This window comes from Solanum lycopersicum, chromosome 5 (assembly GCF_036512215.1).
Source record: "Solanum lycopersicum chromosome 5, SLM_r2.1".
Classification (NCBI taxonomy): Eukaryota; Viridiplantae; Streptophyta; class Magnoliopsida; order Solanales; family Solanaceae; genus Solanum; species Solanum lycopersicum.
In genome coordinates, this window is record NC_090804.1 from 6,438,408 (window position 1) to 6,458,698 (window position 20,291).

Consider the following 20,291-nt stretch of genomic DNA (forward strand, 5'->3'; position numbering starts at 1 on the left):
AAGCATCATATGTATCAACTTCACAAAATCATAGTTCTCTTAACTCATCTATCAATGGTTCTAAGTATACATCAATATCATTTCTAGGATCTTTAGGACCAGGTATCAACAAAGATAAGAAACAATATTGTTTCTTCATGCACATCCAAGGGGGTAAGTTGTAGACAGTAGTGATCACTGGCTAAGTGCTATGAGAAACACTTATAATTACCAAAAGGATTTATCCCATCAGATGCTAAACTAAGTTTAACATTACGAGGATCTCTAGTAAAGCCCGGATTCAATGTATCAAAATGTTTCCATGCTTCTGAGTCTGCTGAATGTGTAAGAAACCCATCTTTTGAACATCGATCATGATGTTATGTCATGTATGAAGCTATTTCTGGCAATATAAATAATCTTTTCAATCCTTGGTTTCAAGGGAAAGTAACGTAACACTTTTCGAGGAACTTTTTTACCAGTTTTTCCTTGAGTTTCCCCGTTAGTATTTTGATAGTCAACTGATTTCCACCTAGGCTCTCCACAAATCAAGCAGGATTCAGCTTTTACATTATGTTTTCAAAGTAACATACAATCATTCTCGCAAGTATGTATCTTTTCATAATGAAGAAATAACTTTTGAATCACTTTTTTGCTCCATGAAATGACGCTGGTAAAGTTTCACCTGAAGGAAGTGCTCGTTAAATAACTTTAGTATGCTATCAACAGCTTTACCAATCAACCCATAAAGACACTTAATTTGAAACAGTTCCACAATTAGTGATAACTTGGAAATGTCTCACAACCAGGATAAAGTTGTTGTGCAGCATGCTCCAATAATTTGGAAAATGTGGAAGTTGATTCTGAAGCATCACCATGTTCATACTTAACCCAACTAGAATCATTGGTGATTTCTGGACCAACAACATCATATATCATTTCAAACATATCATCACCTCGCTCTTTTATTTTCTTCTGAGAAGGAACAACTGGTTCATTTCCTTTCTCCTCTTGATTAACATTTTGCTTTTTAGATGCAAATTCTCCATGATAAATCCAACATGTGTATCCTTGAACTATCCCAAAATTATTAGATGCTCCTTGACTTCATCTCTAGACTTGTGGAAAACATAATTGCATTTCTCACAAGGACAAGGAATTTCATTTTCCAGTTTTGATTGCATAAATGCAAATTGAAGAAAACTCTCAACTCCTTTTAAGTAAACATCGCTCGATCTATCAGTACAACGTATCCAAGACTTGTCCATTTCAAAATTCCTATAAAGAAACATAAATACAGAAATATATTGTTAGCATGGGTTAGGGTTAGGAATGTTGTCCCTGGTACACAATCTATTACGATGAAGCCAGTCATCTGATAACACTATGTCATGACGTAGAGGGGTTTGTTTCATCCTCAAAGGGGCTATCGTGTTGCCTTATGTTGTATCCAGAAAAAATTAGGGAAGCCCTGCATTGACTGCCAAGGGAAACTGTATACCTGAGCTGATTATGGTTCGGTCAGTTATTCTCCAGATTTATTTGAACACGTGATCGAGGATCGAGAGGAAGTCCCTTACTACCATGAATATCCTAAGTGGCCAAAATTCTTCTTTGATCGAGTCTATACTAGACAATGATTGTAGCATATGAGAGAGTTGGTTGGGTTACAGGTGCTAAACATTTGTTGCATGAGTTGAAGATAGTATTCCTAATTCGAAAAGTGTTTCTCTTCTTATTTGGCTTAAGTGTAAAGGGAAGTAACAAGTTGCAGTAGGTTGAAAATGCATACATGGTATAAAAAGAAACTAATGTACCCCTATTGCACCAAACACATAAAGAAACTAAGAGGTGAAATAACCTCCTCCCTTGTTTGGTTGCATATTAGCTGGATAGAATATATAAGGAGCTTGATGTATTCATCATCAACCATTTATTATTTACGTTACACAATATATCAAGATATATTTTCAACTTGTATATATGATAGACTAATAAAAAAATCAGAATATATGACTTTTTTTAAAATAATATTATCTCATCTTATGTTTTAGTGAGTACAAGCTTATGCACGATTTTTCTCTCCAAAAAGTAGAAGTAGTTACAGAGCACAACGACACGAGTGAATAAGAAGTTGGTTTACTTCATCGGAGCACAAAAAACAAAAGGAAGAAGTAGAGCAAACCTCCGTCAAATTTTTAAGTAATTTTCTCGAATCTCTTATTTTCAAAACTGAAGAATATTATATAACTTACGTTACTCAAGGTCTAGACAACATAATCTTCCACGACGAACAAGAAAATCCTCAAAACCACCCAAAATTCATCCCTGATTATTAAACTAGTTGAAAAAAGAATGGGATATCTACACCTTTCGTCTTTTAAGAAAAATAAATAAATCAAAGAGAATCAAGAACAAAAGTTTCCCCCCCCCCTGTTATTATAATGATCAAATACAAAAGGTTACACACTACAACAGTCTGTCCAAATAAAAAAGCTTACACAATATTTGTTTGATGGCTTAAAGACAGTCGAATTAAATTAAGTTTGATAACATAATCAGTGTAATCTCATAGGTGAAATTTGAAGATGCTAGAGTGTATGCAGTCCTTACCTCTACTTACTACTTACTACAGACTATTTTCCATTGACGTTGATAAGTGAACTGAAAGCTAGAGTAGTTGTCATAGTATATTTGCTCTAAATATAGTAAAAGAAGAATAACAAGTTTGGGAGATTCTTTAGGGATTCGCTGATTTAAGGCTTTAGGAACTGTACACATATTTTTTTTGTACTGATATGTATATGTCAAATTTGCATAATATACTATTTGGCATTCAATATTTTATAATTGTTCCAAGTTTAATTTACTAGACTTAATTTAACTTGATGCTAAATTTTAAAAAAAAATTAAATAAATATTTGAATTTTGTGAATTTGAATTATATTAACAATATTTCAAAATGTATTTATTTTAAATAAATTGTAAAAAAAAATAGGTCAAATTAATTAAAACAAAAAGAGTATGTACATATACTAATATATGTGATTTTTTGTTCATGAAAATAAAAAATTATTTAACTTTATTTGATAATTTTGAAATCTAAAGTAGGAATTGGAGTTGTGTTTGATGATAGTATTTGCATTTTGATTTTTTTTTTTATAAATGTAATTTATACCCTCCATTTGCAAAAATAAAATAAAAGTGAAAACACCACTTGAGATATTTTTCAAAACTTCAAATATAACTTCAATTTTATATTTAACAATTGTATAGTAAAAAAGAAATTATAAAGTGAATAAATTATTTGAAATAAAATATTCATGGCCAAACGCTAAATTAATTAAATAAAATTTAATCATGTATCTAACCTATGCTTTTTAAGAAATGGTGCTCGGCTCACCTCAATTGTATTTACCTTTGCTACGTCAAAACTCAATCAAAGTACGAACTCGATTGAATCGGCTCGACTCCCCTTGTGTGATTCGCTTTATATATATACATATATAAACTTGAGTAGTTGACTTCCAATATGGACTAATATTGTATATAATTTAGACTCGCTCAATTCGATGTCCAGATCTATTCTTGATTAATTATTCAAAAATTAATATTTGATAGAAACCTATTATATAAAAATGATACATTTGAGCGTAATTATAAATGTTCTTCAATTAGATTCAGTTTTACAAACATATATACTTGTATTTTCAATATGATATCTTTACAATAAATTCTTTTTAAATATGTTTTGTACTGGGATAAGGTACAAGTATTCAAAAAAAAACTTATCTGCATCAGGTGTTCAAACAAACTAATGCAATTTTTATTATTATGTGTTAAGGAAGTAAAATACATTTTAATTAATTAAGATAAATTAAAATGAATTGTTAACACATGACGTGCATGTATTGGATTAGTGTAAACACCATGTGCCCCCCTAAACTATGACCGAAATCTCAGCAACACACATTAAGTAATCTAAAGTCCTATTACCCTCCTAAAGTTCATTTTATGTGTAATTTTGTACACCTTTTGGCTTACGTGGAACATTCCATGACTTCACTTAAGTGAGGCACCGGGGAGATGTTTGGAGGTCACGTAGGCCAGAAAGGTGTACAAAATATAAAAAAAATAAGTTCTGGGGGCAACAGGTACTTAGTTAGGTAAGGTGTGTCTTTTAGTATTTGGTCATATTCTAGGTGGGTACTAGAGTATTATCCCGTTTTGTATTATTTTACTTAATCTTGGGGTATTTTGGAAAAATCCTCTACGATGAAGGGCAGGTGAGGTCTATGTACATGCTACCATTGTCAAATCACTTATATAAAATTACATTAAATATGTTATTGTTATTGTTATATCTAATAACTTTTGATTAAATAATTATATCAAAGTAATTAAAATACAATACTTGATACTTTTAAAATCTCGATAAATATATTTTGTAATTCAAAATTTTTTCGTTTGTATTCTTTGATGACCAAAAATGATTTTTTTTCAATCAAATAATAAGAATTAACCATTGACTTAATTTACCGAGACAATGCGCTTATAATTTCTATTAATTCATTTACTTAATGATTTATTGGATTATTTAAATTGTATTAAGAATTAATAGTTTTCTATTGCTAATATATAAACTAAAGTATCAACTTAAAAAAAACAAAAAAAAAACTTAAAATTATGTTCACTAATTAATAAGTCATAAACTAAAATAGATAAAATAAATAATAATAATATATTGCTTACCTAACAAACTTCCGTATATGTATGAATTAGAAAAACAAAGAAGTTGTATTGAAATTAAAAATTGTAACAACAAACATCCCGCAAAAATATGGAACAAAAACCAAAAAAAATCCCTCCAAAAATTATTTCCCTCTAATTTTTGCCTAAATTAAAGATCTTTTTTCCTATATTAGAAGTCCCTAAACCCTAAAAGACTCGAGCAATCAAAGCTATGTAAATGAGCTACTAACTTCTCTCCTGCACTTTGATATTCTTTTTCTTTGTTGCTTGGTTGCTTTTTATAATGATTTAAACAATAAAAAAAAATTTGGGTCTTATCAGATATAATAACTAGTTGTTATAAAATAATATATTGTGGATGTCCACTACACAAAATGGTTACTACATTACTTCCCTCTATTATGAAGATAATCCACTACACCAAGAAGTTACTACAGTACTTTCCTCCATTATGAAGATAACTTTCACCTTTACGATAATTATCCTTGTAACCTTTTACCACCATAACCTCCTTCTTTATATTCATGTTTAATGTCATGTTTATGACTAACCTTTTGTATTCATCTATGTTACACTATAAATAGAGGCATAAGGGTTGTCATTGTATACACTTAAAGATTTGGAATAATAAGAAAAGTTCATCTCCTGTCTTCCTATTTCTATTGCTTTCATCTTCTATATTTCTTGTCTTATTTTGCTTTAGTTTTACAACACATTATCAGCACGAATGTTCTACCACTGAAAGATTGAAGCAAAGTAAACAAAAGAAGGTAAAATAATTGTGTTTATTTTGTCTCGGAAACAAGGTAAGTTATTGTTGAATCTATTTTATATTTTACTTGTGAACAAGGTCAATGATCCATATCATTATTAATGTGCATTTTTTCACATATAACTCTATATACTTTCTTTTGTATGTGAAACTTGTTTTATATTTTATTTATGATTATACTCACTGTTTTGGTTATTACATAAGCTTTTAAATTATTTTATTTTGCGTGTGAAATATTTTGAATTCACATAAAAATTGAAAAAGGAATGGTGGTAGTGAGCAGTTTTAATTTAGTGTAATTGGAATTATTATTTTCTTAGTGTGCAATTAATTCTTTGATTTATAATGGTAATTCACTATCTTAATAATTATGCACCAAACATAATATAATATAATGCTATATGTAACTCTCTGTTTTAACAAGTTTAAGATATTGATACATACTTTGTTTAGAATATTTTTATTGTGTTTATTTTGTTCTATATTTATTTGTATATGTTAACCACAAGTGACAATATTTTTTTAAGGATCAATGGTGAATCCTATTATATTTGGCTTATCGTGTCATTGATTCAGGGTAAGAGTCATATTGCACCAAGAGGGTAATACATCGGGTAAGAGTCTCGGTGCATTATAATAAGAAAATGTTGAGTTGGATCCCAACAAATAATGACGTAAAATGCTTTCTTAAGGGTAAGACGTTGGGTTCAAGTCCCAACATTATATAAAGACGATGTAACAATGATTGAGCAAATTGATATGCTCTTGATAAAAGTCATGAAATTTGTCCAATTGATTTGCTCCAATCTTTTATGTGAATGTGGTAGCATGACATAATATGTCTGAAAATGACAAGTGGTTAAATGTATGAATATGAGTGTGGTAAAATGTTAATGATCAATTGTGGTAATTAAAAGAAAGAACATTTTGGGTTCTTAAGATGGTCCTTCAAGTGTGAAGGCAAATTTTTGTTATCAAAGTGGTATGAAAAGTTATTGGGCATATTGAGTTGGTGCAACCCAATTTGTAAGTTTTTTAAATCCTCCACCAAAATAAAAGAATACAAAGTGATAGTATATTTGTTACATTTGATCTCTTAAAGTGATGTTGAGGTGAGTCACATAAATTTGATAAATGTGAAAGTATGACAATGAGTTTCTAATAAAAACTTATAGGGCATGTTCAAATGGTTATGGTCCATTTCTTAAAGAAAATGTGACTTTGTGTTCTTATGGATAAGACAAATTCATGAATTGTTGGATAAATGTCACATCTCGCCTTTACGGGAGGTTTGAGATACATTGAAAAGAAATATTTTGACATAAATGGTCATTTAGTACTACACAAATATTGTGATATGTCAAATTATGAACTATTGAAGGACAAAAGAAAGACATAGTTCTTTCCTATAAAGATTGTGGTTATGAACAAACAAATTCGTCAATGGTTGCCAATAAATATGTCTTGCATAAGATAATTTTAACCATGACAATAATTATTTTCTCCTTGAAGGAGATGGTTGCCATAAGAATAAGGTTGTGAAAGTTGTGATAGTACACAAAATTAGTTGAGAGTCCGAAACGGTTAAGTTGTTACTATCTGGAGGAATGAAATTGTTCATAATATTAGGGTTGTAGTAAGTCTCAAAAGAAACTTTTTAAGTTTCGGAAGAATTGAAAAGAAAAATATTATATTGAAACTATAAATTATGGAAAGATTTAATATCTTCAAATTACTACAACAAAAGTGGATTATAAATATTTATGTATAAGATTACCCAATTTTTCCCTCTTGTTTGTTGTATACAAACATGGCAATGATGATAGAATCACATGCAAAAGTAAACTAGAAGTTTAAATAAATATCAGTTGGCATAATCGGTTGGCCAGTCCGATTCAAATGTGATGCAAAATAAATTGAGAATTCACATGGCTATATATGTTGAAAAAATAAAAGATTCTTCAAGAATTCTCTTTTGTAGCTTGTTCTCGTGATAGATGATCATTGTACCAGTTAAGGTTGGGATTGTATCCCCTAAAATTATGTGGAACATACGAAAAGGTGAATATGGGCTCGTTTACCAGCCATGTGGACCGCTTACTATTTTGATTTAATATATGCATCTATGATACGGTCACATGCATGTGCATTTATATCAACTTACAAATTGATTTTTGTAAGGTTGTTTGCGCAAATTATTAAATTAAGAGCAAAGTTTCAAACTATAAAGTCATGTTGATAATACTGGTTGGTTTAGCACATTGTATGCCTCCAGTTATAGCTAGACCATTGATTATGAGAACAAATCTCTCAAATAAAATTTGGTATGAGATGAGTTTATTTAACATGTATGCATCAAGCCAACAAGGTTCTCCCAACAAAATTGATTCAGGGTCAGGAACCAAATAATTTCCATCTAAAAATTTGATGTGCACACATATGATTTTATTGCTCTATGCACCAAGATGGATCTCCAAATGAGGTTGAGGGTGAATGTTAGATTTCCTAATATTAGAAGGAGATATGTGTAGCAGCTGAAAGTTATGTGTGGGGTGAATTGTCTAGATCCTCGTTAAAAAAATGTGAACTTGAAGTTCAAAAGATAATCATTTCCAAAATGTTGCAAGTAATTTGCCAGATGTATTTTTTGGCCCAATATTTTAATTAAGCTGCAAATGCTCCAATGAATAGTCCTTGAAGGACAGAGTCTATGGTACGCCTGAAGCGTGATTGACCAATCGATTCCAAACGTAAAATTTCTTGGTAAAAGAGATGAGCAAATTATCAAAATTGGTATTGCTAATGAGGCAAGTGCTTTGAAAAGCACTATGAGATAACATTTCATAAAACCTTGGCAAAGGTTCACGTACCTGAAAATGATGACAAATGAAGAGATCTCGATAAGTTATGTCGTATTGGAATCGATATCAAAATGACCGTCTACGGTATAGTTGATATGATGTAACACTTAGTTCTATAAATGGTTACGAGGATCTTAAATTCGAATATGTCATATAGTATGGACAGATAAATGATTGACACTATTCAAGTGTATTTTGTTTCACTTTAAAAAGTGATGTTTTTAAACATATAGTTCATAGATCGAAATATATTTCAGTGAGGGTACAAATGAATCATTGTGCGAAAGTATACCGTAAGATATAAAGTACGATTCGTGCCTCGGGGCATACGAAAAATTCGCAGAAGTCCTGACATTATTAAATGGAGATATGTTCTCCAATGGTAAATGCAATGAGACTTGTTTTAGTATGACAATAGATGAAATACTGAATATGTATAATGAATGATTATTACGTCTAACTAGACGATGAATGTTATATGAAAATTCTAGAAGGATTTAAAAGGTTCTAAAGTTATTTCATTGAGTACTCAATGATTTTGAGATTGCTTAACACAAAGAAAGGATTTTTTCAACCCCATGAAAATGATTTAAAATGTTATATATTAGTGCAATTGGTGCAGTCACAGATTGCTAGTTATGCAAATGCTAGAACATGTATGACTTTCTTTGAGAAGAAAAGACGAGTTTCAATAAAATTGATCAATCTCTCATGAGTCAGAAATAATTTGATTATGTAGATGCAAAATATTTATTTGATCTACATAAAGATTGACCGCAAATGAGCTATTTGCTTACATATGGAGGCACAACAATATCTTGGCATTCAACAAACATTGGTAACCACTTCTTCAAATCATATTGATCAATAAGTAATTAAGTCAAGGATGTATTTGGTTGGAATCAAGATCTGTCATACTCAACCAATATGTGATTTTCCTTTGGCAAAGGATATTCCAGCCACTATATACGAAAATAATATTGAAGGGAGGATACAATCAAATAAGATAGGACAAAGCATATTCCACCAAAAGTATTTTTCACACGTGATCTACAACAAAATGGTGAGACTGATATTCAAAGACCCGTTCAAGTAATAATCTTGTAAACTTATTCACTAAAGATTGCAACATCAACATTTGAGAAGTTGTAATGCAAGACTAGAATGCACTGTTTTCAAGATATTAACTAAAGTTTTTATTAGGAGGAGAAAAATATGTGTTTTACTCTTTTCCTTAACCATGATTTCATCTCAATTGGGTTTCCTGGTAAGGTTTTTAACGAGGCAACATTCAAAGCGTATTAAAGATATGTGTACTCTTTTTCCTTCACTGGGATTTTTTCCCACTGGTTTTTTTCTAGTAAGGTTTTAACGAGACATATTATCTATGGACATCCAAGGGAGAGTGTTATAAAATAATATATTGTGGATGTCCACTACACAAAATGTTTTACTACATTACTTCCCTCCATTATGAAGATAATTCACTATACCAATAAGTTACTACATTACTTCCCTCCATTATGAAGATAACCTCCACCTTTATGATAATTATTCTTGTAACTTTTCACCTCCATAACCTCCTTCTTTATATTCATGTTTATGACTAACCTATTGTATGTCTCTATGTTACACTATAAATAGAGGCATAAGGATTTCTATTGTATACACTTGAAGATTTGGAATAATAAGAAAAATTCATCTCTTCTCTTCCTATTTTTATTGCTTTCATCTTCTATATTTCTTATCTTATTTTGCTTTAGTTTAACAACCAATTTTTAAAAAGATGTTCTTTTATTATAATTTTGTTTATATATTTTTTCTAATCAATGATACAATTCCATCAAAACTCAATTCTACTTACAATTATCTTTAAAAATGAAAAAGTAATATTATTCTACTTTTTAAATCAGGTTATCATGCGACGAGAGATTGAATACTTCCCAATATTTAAAAAAAATGCACAATTATTGTTCTTTATTTGTATGTAATTTTTTATTATATAATTTGTATGTATCTAATAATTATTTTTTCTTATAAATAATTGTGGATTGATAATTTTTTTTTTAGTTTCTTTCTTCTCTAGTTTTTGTTTTTATACCATCAGAACAATATGTGAAAAGATTTTAATGTCATTCTTTTAGAATAACAATTCCATGTTAGGTTATAATTCTCTATTTGTTTTGACATTCGTTGCTCAATACAGTTCCTTTTTATGTCCAATTTTTATTTTTTTGTGAAATATTTTACTTGTTCCTCTTGAGGTTCTAGTCAATTATAAAAGTTGGGTATTCAGTTTTATAACCACAATTATTTATATTTATTAACAAATGTCATATTTTTGTATTTTATAAATACATTTTTACAAATTAGATATGGGTAGGAAAGCTCTTCGAAAAAAAGTTGATTGTTTGATAGATAATGAAGATATGGTGCCTCCCGAGAATTCTAAAATCACGCCGGTGAAAGAAAATCTTTCCATACAACATGTAGAAGAACTTATTTTTCGAGGTAATATAACTTTGTTCAATATTGAATTTATTATGATTGTTTTTCAAGTAAGATAAATTTACACATTTATTTAATCTTATATAACTAACGCAAGTTTAATAATTTCGTAGGATTATTAGTGATTATGATGGATTAGTTGAATGTGGTGATGATTCAGACATTAGAAACATGATGATTAGTTATAAAATGCATAAAAAGAAAAGCTCATCAAAATTTATACGCTATCAAAAAATTATAATATTGTCATGAGTACCTCTCTTGGAGAACATGATCCTAGAGATAACACACCTGAAGAAGTCAACGAAGTAATCATAGAGGAACGTGAATTGGCGAATTCAGCAGATAATTTTTATTTTTGTTAATTTTTTTTATTTTTATAAACATTTTAACTTGACATTAGCTATTTAATCCTCAATTAGATTTTAATGTTGTGAAAAGAAGAAGAGTCAGAGGACCCACACGGTGCACAAAAATAATCAACTTTTCAACAAGATGTCATTGTAAGTTCAATATTGTGTTAGCCTTCTTTTATATATATACATATATATATATATATATTTGTTTACTTTAATTGTATGATCAATTTAAAAAACAACAAGACAAAGGAGAAATTTCTTGAAATGATGAAGATATCTTCGAAAAAGTACTTGGGACAGGAAAAAATAGGTATGTTCGTGCATATGGTCCGGGAAAAATATTAGCGAATACTTTGGTTGGGACAAAGTTTTGAAAAATATTTTTCAAATCAACTCATTTTCCTCAAAATTAAGGAAAATGATTTCCCTTCAAAAATTAAGGAAAACATTTTCCATAGCTCTCTTCTAATTTCAAATTACATTTTTTTTTTTTTTGGAAAAACATCAATTTAAAAAAATATTTTCAATTTCAAAATTTTTATTTTTTCACATGATCCTTGATCTTCCCCCCACCGGCCAGCCCCCCCCCCCTACCCCAATCCCCTCCCCAAAAAATTAATTTTGCTTTTTAAAAATATTTTCAACTTTAAATTTTTATTTTTAAACTCCTACCGTTTCCCCCCCCCCCTCCAGGCCAGCCCCCCTACCAGCCCCCACCCACCCCAACCCCCAAAAAGATTAATTTTGTTTTTTAAAAATCCTATCAACTTCAAATTTTTATTTTTTCGCTCCTACCCCCTCCCCTTCCCCTCCCCCTCCCCCACCCACTACCCCCCACCCCCACCCCAAAATAATAATAATTTTGATTTTAAAAAATATTTTCGATGTCATAAATTATTTTTTACTTAAGTAAAAATAAAAGATGTCTCTCAAAAACATTTTTCATTAATAAATCAAACACTAAAAATCATTTCCAAAAAATATTTTCTACTCACCAACCAAACATGAGAAAATTAATCCAAAATCTACTTGTTTTCCACGAAAACATTTTCCTCCATACAAAACACACCCTATATTATCTTTTTATATAAGTGTTTTGATACAATGTGATTTTTTGTAAAGAAAATATATATATTGACATTTAAATTTCATTTTTTAAAATAAATAATTTGTTGTATTTTTTTTTTAATTTAATTTTTCATTGTTATTGCAGCTTTTGGAGAAGTGATGAAAGCACGTAAGTGATGGAGACATGGACAATTATTTTTTTCTCTTTTAAAAGTACATTTCATATGTTTGAGTAGAATAGTGTTCCAATATTTTGAATGACATTGTTGATCTTTTTATTTATTTATTTTAATATATTATATTTATATTTATTACCCAATTTAAGATATTATGGTATCATTATTTATAATTTTCATGTTAAAATAAATGCGCACGTACATAAATAATGAGTTACTAGTGTGTCAAAATAAAGTTGTAGCTAAACATACAAAATTGCTACGCAAATGATAACATGTTTTCACGTTTTTATTTTCGTGGCAAATGAAGAAATTTTTTTGGCTACAATTTACAATCTGTAGCAAAAAATTGTGAATTTTAGCGAAAAGATTTTGAATTTGTAGCTCTACATATTTACTATAACTACCACGTTTCAAGAGCATAGTTAAAAAAATTATTTTTAGTAGCAAATGAATATTTATTTTGCTTCAATGCTATATATTTCATGGCTAATTGTATCAATTCTTAGTTACAACATGAAATATTGTGGCAAGTACTTAAATTTATAGCTATAAATATTTTATTTCATAGCTAATATGAGCATTATTGCCACGAGACTAAGTTATAGCACTAGCCATAAGATCTAAGTATGTGTGGCAAATAAGTTAACTTTTTTGCTACAATACAACATTGTGTGGCAACAATATATGAATATAGCTACAAATTTTGTTTATCATGACACGAATAAAATTACTTGTCATAAGTATGTTGTTTTAAACCTTCTGGGTGGTCCAGTGGTTTGAGCTTAAGACTTCCATATTGGAGGTCTCAAGTTTGAAACCCTTTGCCAGCGAAAGCAAGGAGTTTGCCTTCTGAGTCGAGCTCGTCGCACCAAGCTTGCCTAGTGCGGATTACCTCCCCTGTGTGGTTTGCCTAGTGCGGGTTTCCTTGTCATAAAAAAACTATATTTTTCGTGACAACATTTTATTCCAATGCAGCTACAACACATAGATTTTTTATGGCAACAAATATAAATTCTCAACCACGCAACATGTAAAGTCTATAGCTAACTATAAGCCACGCTATATCTTGCTACGAATGCTACAAAAGAAAATAATGTAGCTAAAGTGTTTAGCCACGAAAAAAATTCATATAGCTACAATAAATTTTGTAGCAATAGATGTCTTTTCTTGTAGTACATGGGTGGATTCATTGCTTGTCTTTTCTTTTTTTCTTCTTCAAATTTTAGAGATGTAAGAAATAAACTAATTTAATTTACAAAATTATGATATACCATCAAATTGAATTTGACGGACACTTTTACTCATATCGTCATACTTATTAAATTTAGTGTGAATGATTTCTAAATAAATGTGAAGTTTAGCTGAAATTCAGAGACCTCCTTTTACGTTTTGCTATGTTAATAATACATGACGGTGTAATATAGTCAACAGAAATAAGAGACTTCTCAAAGCAAGTTGCGGATCCACACTATCAGTGACGTAACCAAAAATTTTACGAAGGGTGTTCAAAAATTTCATAGCTCATAAGAATAATTTAAAGAATGAGTGTACTTCAATTTTGTAAATCAAACTACATAACATTAATGATTAATAATTAAACCGTACCAAAAAAATTTAAAATCAAACTACATAATATTTAGCTTTAGTGTTCACGTTTATCTGATAGGAAGTGAACAAATAAAGAAAAAGAGAGATATTTCAGTTTAGAGTGAAATCACTTTTATGCTTCAACATTTTACAAACCTGTGATGACTAACAACGAGAAATGAAAAATAAATAATAGAATTAAATGAATTATATAAAAAGAGAATTTATATAAAGTATTTTCCCTTTTAGTAGCTTAATGGAATAAATAAATAGGATTTTCTTATTAACTTTAAATTAAATAATTCTTTTAAATTTTATTTAAATTTTTAATGAAAAGAAAAAAATCAAAGTCAAATAACGGGAATCAAACGCGAGCACTGCAAGTTGCAAAGAACTTAGTAAGAGTTGAACGTAGGGGTGTACATGATCGGGTTGGTTCAAATTTTTTAAATATCAAACCAAACCATTTTTGTCGGTTTTTGAATTTATAAACCAAACCAAATCAATAGAACACGGATTTTTCGACTTTGGGTTTTTTGGATTTTTTTGGATTTTTGGATTTTTGTTGATAAAGTATTCATACAAACATATAATTTACTTGTATATCAAATATTTGTTTAGTCCTATCAAAATGCAACTATCTAAATTATTTCTCAAGAAAATAAAAAAAAAATATGATATGATTAATGACATTTAAATATCCAACAAAAAAATAATTATATTGTCGCATAAAAAAATATTACAAATTAATGAGTCATAATGAAACTAATCATAATTTAAAGTATTAAATCATGCTAAAATAAGTGTAGTAAATATTAGTTACATGACTAAATATTAAAAGAAAGTAAAATTAGATGAAGTATATTAATTGTCTAAATCTATGTAAAACTAAAAAATAAATATTCAATATTATTGTCATTTGTAGTGTTGAATTGATTTTCTTTTTGCATTAGTATTAGTTTGATTTTTATTTAAACTTTATTATAATTTCCAACATGTATAAACTATAATTTTTATTAGATCATTAAGAATTCTAACTTCCAAACATGAAATAAATATATTAAAAGATAAAAACTGTGAAAAAAGTATTAGAGATATTTAAAGATTATATCAAAATAGGTATTTTTACGTATAAAATAAATTTTTAAAATTATATATAATGCCGGGTTGTTTTGATCTCGGGTTATTTTTTTTTAGTTGAAATCAAACCAACCCAACTATAGTCGGGTTTTTTTTGGTCCCAACATGAAACCAAGTCAAACCAAATCACTAGTCGGATTTTTTTTCAGTTTGACTCGATTTGCGATTTGGTTCTTTTTTTGGTTCGATTTTATACACCCCTAGTTGAACAACTTAAATCACTAAGCTAGAAAATTTTTAATGTTTATCAAGAGTATCCAGAATGTGTTATTTAACCATTAAAATTATTATTTTTTCTTATATATACAATGTAATTTTCTGACAAAGCATGTCCTAGCCAAAGGGTAGCTACGCCCCTGCACACCATACTGTGGGGTGCACGTGCACCCGGTAACTTTAGAAAAAATCATATGCATATATGTATATCTATTTTGAAAAACTTATAGAAATTAAGATATCGTTGACAGTGTACCCATAAAAAACATAGAATTGCTCTTGTGCAATTGGTAGAAATATCACCTACTAGATTAGGGTTTGAATCCCATTTAAGTCTTATTTTTATTTAAAGTTTAGCTTGGAACGTATATTTGAGTTATGCTTATATTGATGCAAACAAAACCTTCAAATTTCTTCAATTGAAAATCAAAAAAATAATATATATATATATATATATATATATATATATATTCCTGCCTTGCAAAGCCAGCTGTAATGCCAAGTGTCTATGAGTTTTGAAAAGGAGACAATTTATTGCTCTTACTTAGTTTTACTATTAGTGTTGAAACTCACGCCATATGAGGATAATATTATCTATCATCCAACTGCAAAATTTTATTATTTTAACTATTAGTAATACATAGATTGGGTTATGCCTATCTAATAGAATTGTGAATGACTTTACATTTAATCGATTTTTCATTGCTAATTAAATCATAAATTAACTCGTGATAGAATTTTTTTTGTTATCCTATATATTATAGAGTATGCTGGAATCACTAAACGCAAGATGTTATATGTCTCTTATTGCATCAAATTTATTATGTTTGAGTAGTCGGATTGATTGTGTAAATATTTTTTAAAATGATTCCAACCTCCTTCCCCTATATATACGCACACATATATCATTTGGCCAATTAAACTACCACTATTTTTATTAAGTTCTATTCCTAAAATGAGTGAGAAAAAATCATTACCAATTGTAAATAATGAAGAAATGGAGAGAATTATAGAGCAATTGCCCAAAATTGATTATTTTTGGAATAATTATCAACTTTATCAGTGGGAAGGGTTTTGGTCCACTCTTATTATTTTAAAGGCAGCCATGGTCTTCAAGGCAACCTTCAAAACAAAACCTAATGATGTTCTCTTGGCATCTTCCATAAAAACAGGTTTATATTAATTAATCAATTAATTTGAGTTTGATTAATGAATTCATCAACCATTTTTGTGTTCTTGTGTGTGGCTGTGTATCATTTAAAAATTAGAATGTCTTATAGTTGTATATATCTCTTAGGTCTACCTTTCATCAACTATATATTTTCGTCACTTCAAAATTATAACTTTTTACATATCAATGGCAACAAAAACAAGATATTAACTAGTAAAAAAGAAGTATATATTTTCATTCTAATGTATAATGTTTATCTTACAGGTACAACATGGCTCAAGTCCATATGTATAGCCATCATGCAAGCTGGTAATAAAGAGGAAGAAGAAGACCTTTTAGTTAAGGATAATCCTCATTTTTATGTTACAACGATAGAGACCATGGATTATTATTCAAAAACTCTAACTGATGATCTATACACAATGCCCTCTCCAAGATTATTTCACACACATTTACCTTATAGGGTTTTGCCAGATTCAATCAAAAATTCGGATAATTGCAAGATTATATACATAACAAGAAATCCTAAAGATACCTTGATTTCTGTGTGGCATTTCTTCAATAATCGTAAGCGTTTAGAAGATCTCACTCCTTTAGAAGTAGTTGTGGAGAACTTTTGCAAAGGGGTTCATCTGTATGGACCCTTTTTTAAACATGTTCTTGAATATTGGGAAGAAAGCAAAAAAAATCCTCAAAAAATATTATTCTTGAAGTATGAAGACTTGAAGATAGACCCTAAGAAAGAGGTGGCAAAGATAGCCTTGTTTCTTGGAAAGCCTTTTGGTAATGAAGAGGATTTGGAGATAGTTTTGAACAAGTGTAGCTTGGAGAGGCTTAAGAATTTGGAGGTTAATAAGAGTGGATCACTCTTGTCTTCTATGTCTATCCACAATAGTGCATATTTTAGAAAAGGGATTGTTGGGGATTGGAAGAATTACATGAAACCTGAAATGGAAGAGCAAATTGACAAGATTACCAAATTGAAGCTTCAAGGGAGTGGCCTTGAACTTTGATACTTGTACCCAAGAAGTTTTTAAAACACACTTGAACTACTTGACGTGAATTATTAGTATCATTCTTGAATTATTGACGATTTTAAAAACGTCCATCTATTTGGCTAATTCAACTTAAGTACACCCTGATCTGCCACATAGCATAACAAGTAGTCTCAAAGTACTCTTGTACGAGCATGTGAGCTCTGAATAGAAAGTCGAGATAAGTGCTTAAAACACCCCTAAACTTGACGAGAATTAGGGGTGTATTTCACTTGTATGGCAAGATTAGGATTAGGGTGTATTTAAGTTCAATTAGTCAAGTAGAATAGTGTTTGTATGGCTGTCAATAATTTAAAAATAAAACTAATAATTTACGCCAAATTTAAAAGTGTTTCTAGAATACTTCTCTCTTCTTATAATTACTACTTTAAATAAGGTTTTCTATTACTTCATCTGAATGAATAATAAGTCAAGGTTGTTGAAAATAATAAACTTAAATGTTTCTAAGCATCTTCATATGTCTTTAATTATTTTAAGTGCATATCTTTTATTAAGTATGAGTTTCAAAATATCTCTAATTACTAGTTGAAACCTATAAACATTTACCCTTTGTAATGTTGTTATCCACACACAAAATTTAAATAAATTATGGAGTGAATGTTGATTGGGAAGTAATATATTGGAGCAAAACCAATTAATTTCCATTGATCATAAAGGTTAAAAAAAAGAGTAAATATTACAACAATTATACATCACATCTAATCGAATGGTATATATTAACTATATAAACCATCACTGACCATATTCTTCGTTAATAATTTACAAATATGAGGAAGAAATTTTCTCCAAAAAACACTAAAACTAAACAAAAAGAAAATTCAGTTTCATAGACTGCCTCTAAAATCTAAATAATGTAGAATGTCTAATGTCAAAGTCATTAACAAACTCTAAAGGCCTAAAAGTTTCATTTCTTATTCTTTTCACATTAGGACTTGACAAACCTCTATGTTTAAATCCATACAATTTAAGCACTTGATTATCTGCAAAATTAAAAGCTCTTTCCATACTTTTCAAACACTTTTCAACTGGATAATCCCCATAGCTTCCACAAGGTTTACAACCAACAAAATGTGTCACAAATGGCCATCTCTCATCTCCGAAACCTGGATGATATTTTTGAATCATTTCTTCGTATCGATCCACTAAACCAGCCCAATAACCATGTAAATAATACGAATTTTCAACAAACACCTTCTCCATCCACTTATTATTCCTCAATATTAACATGTATATCAATGCTGATTGATCGTCCGCTTCAAAATTAGGTCTACCTTTTAAATTTGCTGATAAAATTTTACCAGCATCGTCGCGAATTTTACCTTTTGGTCCCATTGGTGCCCAAGAATCAAGCAAATCTAAAGACCATTGACAATTTCTTAAAAGAAAACTTCCTGTGTTCAAAGCAACCCACGATTTTTCATTTAATAATTCAGGATATCCATGAATAATCAAATTTTTTTCACTGTATTTAGATAATGGAATTTCAAATACCATATCTGTAAACATTGCATCACTATCCATCCACCATATCCACTCAATTTCTGGATGTGAAATCATTAATTTTCTAATTAATGGCAATTTTGACCAATATCCTGATAATTTTTTGTCAAAATGTGCCATGTTATACACAATTTCAATATTATGAATTCTACAATAATCAATCTTGTTCTTTATTGACTTTAACAAATAATAATCCCCAATTGAGTTGTCACAAGGACTTGGAGGTGAACCCGTTACCTATTAAGAAGAAAAAAAAACTTCATAAACATATATATGTGTCTGTTTAAATTTGATTAACTAAACTTAAATTACGTCATTTATCTAAATAAGTAAAACTTTTAAATGAAAATATTACAAACTATCTAACATTACCAGCAAAACGCGAGGCTTTCCATTTATATAGCTTGGAAATCGTGGATTTTCATGCAACCAAGTTTTTCTTGTAGAATTCCAGTTGTTGATTTTCGGACCTAAACTGTAGGAAGAATTTTGAGGATATTCAAAATTATCATCATCATCGTTATCATTATCATCATATCGGATCTGAGCAATGATCCGATTCGTTTCTTCAACAAGTTTTTGGTTTTGGTCTAGGGAGGGACTATTAGAGGAGAAGTTGTTAAGGCCTATGGTACCACGTAACACTAAGATTGTTACAATTCCACATAAGATGGTGAGCCTAATGTTAATGAATGAATTTGCGACACGTCGACGACGTGAGACTGAGCGGGCCCCAGCGCCATCGTTGGAGGATGTGGGAAGGGCGGCACTGGCGCCCGCTGAGGTGAGCCTCTTGAGGGCTGTGAATTGGACCATCGTCGTTGGAATTAAAGTGATGATATGAAATTGAAAAGAATTATTAATACGATAGATATAATAGTATATGATTGACAATATTGTTTATTATGGAGAAAAACGTGCAGGGATGTTCTCGTTATATGACATGCAAAAGAGTGCTATACATATAATTGTTTTTTGTTTTTCATTTGGTGTCTAAAGCTCACATTTGAGCTCAGATTAAATTTGAATCGCGCTCTGCAGAGTCCATTTAGGGGTGGCGCTCTAAACAGAATTTTCTCCATTCTCAGGATTCCAACTCGAGACCTCTGATTAATTACTGGTGATTGATGAAGCACTCCACCAA

At 29.7% G+C, this 20,291-nt stretch overlaps 2 protein-coding genes across 3 annotated transcripts in view; one reads left to right on the plus strand and one right to left on the minus strand.

The window, feature by feature from the left end:
• Positions 1-18,097, plus strand: part of LOC101258152 (cytosolic sulfotransferase 5) — a 37,869-nt gene extending 19,772 nt beyond the window's left edge. Inside the window, exons 2-3 of one of the 2 annotated variants that reach the window (XM_069297859.1) lie at positions 16,407-16,593; positions 16,857-18,097. In XM_069297859.1, the coding sequence (XP_069153960.1) occupies positions 16,407-16,593; positions 16,857-17,605 (936 nt within the window). In that variant the 3' untranslated portion in view covers positions 17,606-18,097. Of the gene's footprint in view, positions 1-16,207; positions 16,594-16,856 lie in introns of those variants that run through there. The other variant, XM_004239053.5, reaches the window with a different exon arrangement.
• Positions 18,098-18,266: 169 nt separating this feature from the next.
• Positions 18,267-20,291, minus strand: LOC101267405 (probable xyloglucan 6-xylosyltransferase 3). Its single transcript, XM_004239427.5, has 2 exons — positions 19,520-20,291; positions 18,267-19,384 (listed from the first exon to the last, which is right to left on the minus strand). Exons 1-2 carry the CDS (start codon positions 19,961-19,963, stop codon positions 18,485-18,487), a joined length of 1,344 nt encoding a protein of 447 aa, XP_004239475.2. The 5' UTR covers positions 19,964-20,291; the 3' UTR covers positions 18,267-18,484.

Excerpts from the sequence above, each read along its gene's own strand:
- LOC101267405 (XM_004239427.5), bottom strand. The coding sequence starts at position 19,963 with ATGGTCCAATTCACAGCCCTCAAGAGGCTCACCTCAGCGGGCGCCAGT. Across the intron at positions 19,385-19,519 it reads GAAAGCCTCGCGTTTTGCTG|GTAACGGGTTCACCTCCAAG; the intron begins GTAATGTTAGAT and ends TCTTCTTAATAG.